Source organism: Oratosquilla oratoria, chromosome 8 (assembly GCF_046742065.1).
Source record: "Oratosquilla oratoria isolate Oo_2021 chromosome 8, ASM4674206v1, whole genome shotgun sequence".
NCBI classification, from domain to species: Eukaryota; Metazoa; Arthropoda; class Malacostraca; order Stomatopoda; family Squillidae; genus Oratosquilla; species Oratosquilla oratoria.
Window position 1 is genome coordinate 39,635,142 of NC_134784.1, and position 7,570 is coordinate 39,642,711.

Sequence of the window (7,570 nt, forward strand, 5' to 3'; positions counted from 1 at the left end):
TTTCTGCAATATCATTTAGTCACGCGTTATTGTGATTATTAGTATATATATATATATATATATATATATATATATGTACATATTTACATAAAGACGCACATATATATGTAAATATATATATATATATATATATATATATATATATATATGGGATAAAAGCCATTCAGAATACATGTTCTATTAAAGTCGACAGCAGTTACAGCATTATTCAGTTGGCAGTTTTTTTTGTTTTTTTCTAACGGTGTTCCGATCTTCGTAGGCAAGGGTACTAAGTAAGTTTCTAAAATCCATGATAACTCGAGAAGTCTTTCAGCCTTCACTTGGCCATCTTCAGGAGTGTAAGTATAGTTGTGTTAAGTTGAAATGGTGATTATATTTGGCTTATGTTGGCACTGGGGGAGGTAACCTTTGCTTGGAAGGTGGCGCTCCGTGGGGTGCTGTCTGTCTAAGTGTTTGTGGCGCTCCGTATGTTGCTTGTGAGCTTCTAGCTGAGGGAAGAGTGGAAACGGACATTTGTTGGATATTGATGGCAGGTTTTAAGTTGTGAATATACACAGCTTCCGTCATTCGTAATCTCCTGGTGTCATGTTCTCTGTGTGGGATTGCTGTATTTTCTTCCATGTGTCCTGTTGTTATGGTGGTGTATCGCTCCATTCTGTAAGTGCGCTGTGATTCTTTTGGATAGTGTGGTGGTAGTGAAACATATATACCTGATAGGTAGGCGACTGCAGTCACCAATATTGCAAGTATATTGGTATACTAAGTTCACTTTTTGAAGTGCATTTGTTGGTGGGAGACAGCTGTTCTTCATTACTAGGTTAGAAGCTCGTTTGGATTTGTGATAAAATGTGAGCTTGATGTGTGTGTCGGGTTCGGTGGGTTGAACATTACGCAGGAGGATATTCCGCATGACTTTCTTGTCTTGTTTATAAGCAGAAGACATAACGTTTTTATCATATAAATTGATGGTCATGTGGTTGTCCACGTGTGTCTCTTGGGCCATGAAAGTGTCCACTCGTCTTCTTATGACTTCGTCTATCTCTTCTTTCTTGTAGCCGTTGTTGGAAAGGACTTGAGAGATTCTTTTCAATTCAGCGTTGGTATCAGTCTATGTAGAGCAGTGTGTGAACGCACGCTTGACAAAAGAATTGGTCACACTGCGTCGATATCTCTCAGGACATTCGCTGGCGCCATTTAAACAAAATCCTAAATTTGACGTACATTTCCGTGGAAAAACTATCTGTGCCTCTGTATACAACGGTGTCGAGGAAGGGGAGTTTTTGGTCAATCTCAATTTCATGCGTGAAATTGAGTGAGGAATTTTCCTTAAACATCTCAGTGATCTGAGAAACACTGTCTTCAGTGCCAGCGCTGATAAAGATATCATCTACATAGCTTGTATAAATGGAGGGCTTGAGTTCATGGTGTTGTGTAAATATCATCTCTTCGATTGAGCCCATATAAAGATTGGCAAAAAGGACATCCAACGGGGAACCCATGGCGACTCCATCAATCTGCACGCACATTTTTTTTTTTTCGGGTCCATAGAACGGTACTTCTTTAGTACAGGCTTGTAGTAACTGACGCAGTATAACTTCGGGAATTGGGAACTGGATTTCATCTGAGCGATATAGCCTATTGCAGATAAAGTTAACAGTATCATTTATGGGGACGTGGGTGAAGAGAGACTCAACGTCCATCGATGCTATGATTCCTAATGGTCGGGTTGTCTTTATAATATAAAAGAATTCCTTGGTAGACTTGAGACTGAATGAAGATGGTATGAAGGGTGAGATCAGAGCATGAAAACGCTTAGCCAGCTTGTAAGTGACCACCGGTATCTGGCTAATAAGCGGACGAAGAGGTTGGTTGGGCTTGTGTGTTTTAACGTTCCCATATATGTAACCAAGCTTATGATCTCCTTCGACGAGTGGTAGCTTGGGAGCTCCTGCGAGTGCATTGTTTTTACAAATTAGGCGGTTCATTTTAACTTTAAGGCCATCAGTTGGGTTTTTAGTGATCTTCTTAAATTTTGTGGTGTCATCCAGAATACGTGAGATCTTACTCAGGTAGTCTTCTTTATCCAGGAGTACAAATTTGAATTATTCATCTGCTCTGCGGATCACAATGTTATTGTTATCTTTTAGTTCTTTTGCGGCCGCTCGGAGCTCAGGCGTTAGAAGAGAGCTACGTTGCAAGTAACTACCTTATTCAGGAAACCTTAAGCAGCCTCTATCTATCAGTGCAACATTCCAAACGAAACTGCCTCTGGTCGTCGGAGAGGATCTTTGGCACGAACTTGGCACTGACTTTGTGGAGCTTCAGATCTTCGGCCAGAACTGGCTTCCTTTAACATTCCATAAGCTTCTTGTTTGGTTTTCTTAAGTTTAACACAAAAATTGATGGCGTAACGTTGCTCCATGTATATATATATATATATATATATATATATATATATATATATATATATTGTATATATATATATATATATATATATTGTATATATATATATATATATATTTGTATATACATATACATATATATATATATATATATATATACATATATATATCAAACATAATGCCCTTTAATTCTAAGCCATCAACATCGGGTCTTCCGTGGAGGCTACATGCAGAAACTGAAACGTAGTACAACCAAGGACTCGAACCTGTATATGTATATATATATATATATATATATATATATATATATATACATATATACATACATATATATATATGTATAAATATATATATCAAACATAATGCCCTTTAATTATAAGCCATCAACATCTGGTCTTCCGTGGAGGCTACATGCAGAAACTGAAACGTGGTACAACCAAGGACTCGAACCTGTATATATATATATATATATATATATATATATATATATATATATATATATATATATATATATGTATATATATATATTTATGTATATATATATATATATATATATGTATATATATATATATATATATATTGATAAGTATTTAGACAAATTATTTGGATGATGGAGAACATAAACACAGGGGAAGGCTCGGAACCCTAAACACTCTAACGTTTCGTTCGCGTAGAACTTCTTCAGAGAGTGTATGTAGAACTGCAATTGAAGTTTATGTACTAAATCTAATTATCTTTTCGGACACTTGGGAAAGGTCGTTTTACTGGCGTGCTTTAGAATTAAAATACTAGTTTCTTTAGCTAAATTGATAAACCCTCCTCGATGATTCGATGAATTATTAGTTGAAATATATGCTGATTCAACAATTCTTCTAGTGAATTTATCAAAACCTTTATGTAGCACTTCAGCTTCTCTCCAGTTTGGTAAATGATCGATTTTTTCCGCATGAACTACTAAAGAATTAGATGTCCTATGTGCTTTTATGTCGTTTTTATGTTCATAAATTCTTTTTTCTAATCCTCTTGACGATTCGCCAAAATAAGCCATTGAGCAACTATTGCACGGGATTTTGTATACGACGCTGTTTTCGGAATTGCTTCTCTTTTCAGAAGTCTTTATTAAATCACCTATCCTCTTGTTAGTTATTTTAGCTATGTTCATACCTGATTTTGTTAAATATTTGTCTATTATTGGTGACGTTTCTGAGCCAGGTACTGATATAAAATTTGTATTATTTTTATCATTTCTCTGTATGAACATAGCTAAAATAACTAACAAGAGGATAGGTGATTTAATAAAGACTTCTGAAAAGAGAACCAATTCCGAAAACAGCGTCGTATACAAAATCCCGTGCAATAGTTGCTCAATGGCTTATTTCGGCGAATCGTCAAGAGGATTAGAAAAAAGAATTTATGAACATAAAAACGACATAAAAGCACATAGGACATCTAATTCTTTAGAAGTCCATGCGGAAAAAAATCGATCATTTACCAAACTGGAGAGAAGCTGAAGTGCTACATAAAGGTTTTGATAAATTCACTAGAAGAATTGTTGAATCAGCATATATTTCAACTAATAATTCATCGAATCATCGAGGAGGGTTTATCAATTTAGCTAAAGAAACTAGTATTTTAATTCTAAAGCACGCCAGAAAAACGACCTTTCCCAAGTGTCCGAAAAGATAATTAGATTTAGTACATAAACTTCAATTGCAGTTCTACATACACTCTCTGAAGAAGTTCTACGCGAACGAAACGTTAGAGTGTTTAGGGCTCCGAGCCTTCCCCTGTGTTTAAGTTCTCCATCATCCAAATATATATATATATATATACATATATATATATATATATATATATATATATATATATATATATATATATCAACTACACTGCCCTTTAATTCTAAGCCATCAACATCGGGTCTTCCATGGAGGCTACATGCAGAAATTGAAACGTGGTACGGCCAAGGAATCGAATCTGGTTAGCGCGTATCAAGTTCTGTAGTAACTTAATCCATTGCTCCATCAAGAGATATATGAGTTGAGCGCAACTTTTCTTATATAATTGTATGCTCGAGTTACATACACATACACGAAATTTTGCGCTCAACTCATCTCCATTATGATAGTACAACTGGTAAGTATACGAACGCGGGAATTTTTTTGTACAACACTGAATGGGTCCCAGTGAATAGCGATACATTTTTATCAACCACAAAGCACTTTAATTCTAAGCCATCAACATCTTCATATGATAGTTCTGAGAGTGTTGGTGCCATTTTCGTAATTGCTCTTTGCAGTCAGTCTTTCAAGTTTTGTTTTACCTTTTTTTTTTTTTTTTTTTTTGTACTTGGTGACCACATTGTCGTTGCTGCTGCTGCATACTCCAATCTTGGTCTTAACAAAGGGACTAGTATTTTCTTCACCATTTCTTCGTCTAGATGTTTAAATGCTTTGATTGTTCTTATCAAATTATAAGTTTCTCAAAAAAATTTGTTTAATTATTTCTCAGGGGACATATTATTCCTAATAATGACTCCCAGGTCCTCATTTTCTACTGTTTTAATCTCTTCCTCTCCCAATTTATATGATCCCACTATTCTTGTTTTGCTTATTCCAAATTCCATTATACTACACTTCTTAATATTAAATTCCATCTCCCACTTCCTACTTCATTCCCATACTTTATTGAGGTCACTCCGCAGTGACTCACAATTTTCTACTGGGTTCACTTAAAAAAAAAAAAAAAAAAAAAAAAAAAAAAAAAAAAAAAAAAAAAAAAAAAAAAAAAAAAATGCATCGTCCGCAAAGAAGCTCATACAACTTTCAATTTCTTTATCCATATCATTAATATATATATAGAGAAAACATTATTGGGGCCAGAACTGTTCCTTGTGGAACTCCACTAATCACTTCATCCCAATTAGAGTGTTTGTCGCTTATCACCACTCTCATTTTCCTTTCATGCAAGAAGTCTTCCATCCACTTCAGCAGTTTGCCCTGTATTCCTCCTGCAGTTTCTAATTTCTTTAGCAATTTTTTATGTGGCACCTTTTTTCAGGTCTAGAAATGCACAATCAGCCCATCCATCTCCTTCTTGTATTACATCTATTAGCCTTGAATAGAAAAATATTAAGTTTGTGACGCATGATCGTCCTTGTCTAAATCCAAATTGCCTTGGATTTAGTCATTTTTTCACAAATGCCTTACCCATCTAATTTTGATAGTTCTTTCACATATTTTAGCTATCGTACTTGTAAGATAGAGCGCTCTGTAGTTAGTAGGGTCTTCCTTGTTTCCCCCTTTATGAGTTGGTATATATTTGCTCTTTTCCAATCTTCTGGAATTTTTCCTTCTTTCAATGAACTGCTTATTTGACTGTGTATTTTGTCTGTTAGTTCATTCCTGCATTCTCCCAAAATCCAGTTTGCCATTTCATCTTGTCCATCCGATATTCTGACATCTAGATTACTCAAGTGTTTCATTCCTTGTTACTTCTATGTCTTTCATAAGGGGACTTTCTCCTCCCACTCGGCATTTCTAAGTTGTATGTTCTCCCTCGTAAACACCTATTTAAAATGCTCTGTGTATAAAATTTCTGTGTATTCAACTCTTCGTCGTAGTTTCTCTAATTATTGCTTGTTTTCCAGTTTGTTGTTTACAAATCTATAAAATAGTTTTGGTTGGTCTTTACATTTTTCTATGACATCTTTTTCGTCTTTTCATTTTTCCTCTCCGCACACATGTACATATTCATTTCTATAACTAATGTATATTTTACATTTTTCAGGTCTTTTATATTTTTTCCATTTTTATCCAAGCTTTATCCCTCTTGTCTTTTAATTCCCTACATCTTTTGTTGTACCAACATTTTACATATCCTTTTTCTAGTTTTTGTATTGGAACATACTTTTCCACTCCTTTATATATATTTTTTTCAAAATATTCCATTTCTCTTCTACTGTCCTTTCCTCCTTGTGTATCCTTTCCTAGTCTGGTTTTTGAAAGAATTCTCTTATTTCATCAAAATTTATTTTTATATACATCAATCTTCCCTTTCTATATTGTTCGTTTTTTCCATGTATTTTTCCTCATTTAGTTCCAGTTCAACCAATATGTGAAAACTTTTACTTATTGGTGTCTTATGTTCAATCTTGTCCACTATTTCGGGTTCTGATGTGATTATTAGGTCCAGTCTCGATGGTTCTTCCTCATTTCTATACCTAGTATTCTCTTGTATCCATTGCGTCATTGTATGTTCTATAATCATATCAAGTAGTACATTTCCCCATAGGTTGTCTCCACCCTTCACTGTCATCTCTTCCCAGCAGATTTCTTTACAATTAAAGTCACCCATTATAACTATTCTTACTTCATCTTGTATTATCTTATTTAGTGTTATCCTTGTGTTTTCTAACAAATTTTTGTGTTCTTTCTCTTCCCCTGAAGCCGTTTTAGGAGGCCCATAATGTACCACAAACTTCCTGCTCTTCCCATCCCTGTCCTCCACTTCCATCATAATCATCTGTGTGTGTGTGTGTGTGTGTGTGTGTGTGTGTGTGTGTGTGTGTGTGTGTGTGTGTGTGTGTGTGTGTGTGTGTGTGTGTTTGTGTGTGTGTGTGTGTGTGTGTGTGTGTGTGTGTGTGTGTGTGTGTGTGTGTGTGTGTGTGTGTGTGTGTGTGTGTGTGTGTGTGTGTGTGTGTGTGTGTTTGTGTGTGTGTGTGTGTGTGTGTGTGTGTATGTGTGTGTGTGTGTGTGTGTGTGTGTGTGTGTGTGTGTGTGTGTTTGTGTTTGTGTTTATGAGTGTGTGTGTGTGTGTGTGTGTGTGTGTGTGTGTGTGTGTGTGTGTGTGTGTGTGTGTGTGTGTGCGTGCGTGTGTGTGTGTGTGTGTGTGTGTGCGTGTGTGTGTGTGTGTGTGTGTGTGTGTGTGTGTGTGTGTGTGTGTGTGTGTGTGTGTGTGTGTGTGTGTGTGTGTGTGTGTGTGTGTGTGTGTGTGTGTGTGTGTGTGTGTGTGTGTGTGTGTGTGTGTGCATATAGGTATATATAAGTAGCTCAACACGGGGTCTTAAAGCACTTTTGCATAATAACGGAAATAAATATCTATCATTGCCTCCAAGACATTCTGTACACAAGAAAGAATAATATGATAATGTTAAACAGTTACTTCAT

At 35.6% G+C, this 7,570-nt stretch overlaps 1 protein-coding gene across 1 annotated transcript; it reads right to left on the minus strand.

Moving 5' to 3' along the window:
* Nucleotides 1-1,172: 1,172 nt before the first annotated feature.
* LOC143027361 (uncharacterized) lies at nt 1,173-2,356 on the minus strand. Its single transcript, XM_076188641.1, has 2 exons — nt 2,311-2,356; nt 1,173-2,077 (listed from the first exon to the last, which is right to left on the minus strand). The coding sequence occupies exons 1-2, from the start codon at nt 2,354-2,356 to the stop codon at nt 1,173-1,175; spliced, it is 951 nt and encodes a 316-aa protein (XP_076044756.1).
* Between the last annotated feature and the right edge of the window lie 5,214 nt (nt 2,357-7,570).

Coding starts and splice junctions, on each gene's coding strand:
- LOC143027361 (XM_076188641.1), bottom strand. CDS start 2,356: ATGTTAAAGGAAGCCAGTTCTGGCCGAAGATCTGAAGCTCCACAAA. Junction 2,078..2,310: donor AAGATCTGAAGCTCCACAAA/GTCAGTGCCAAG, acceptor TCCTGGATAAAG/AAGACTACCTGAGTAAGATC.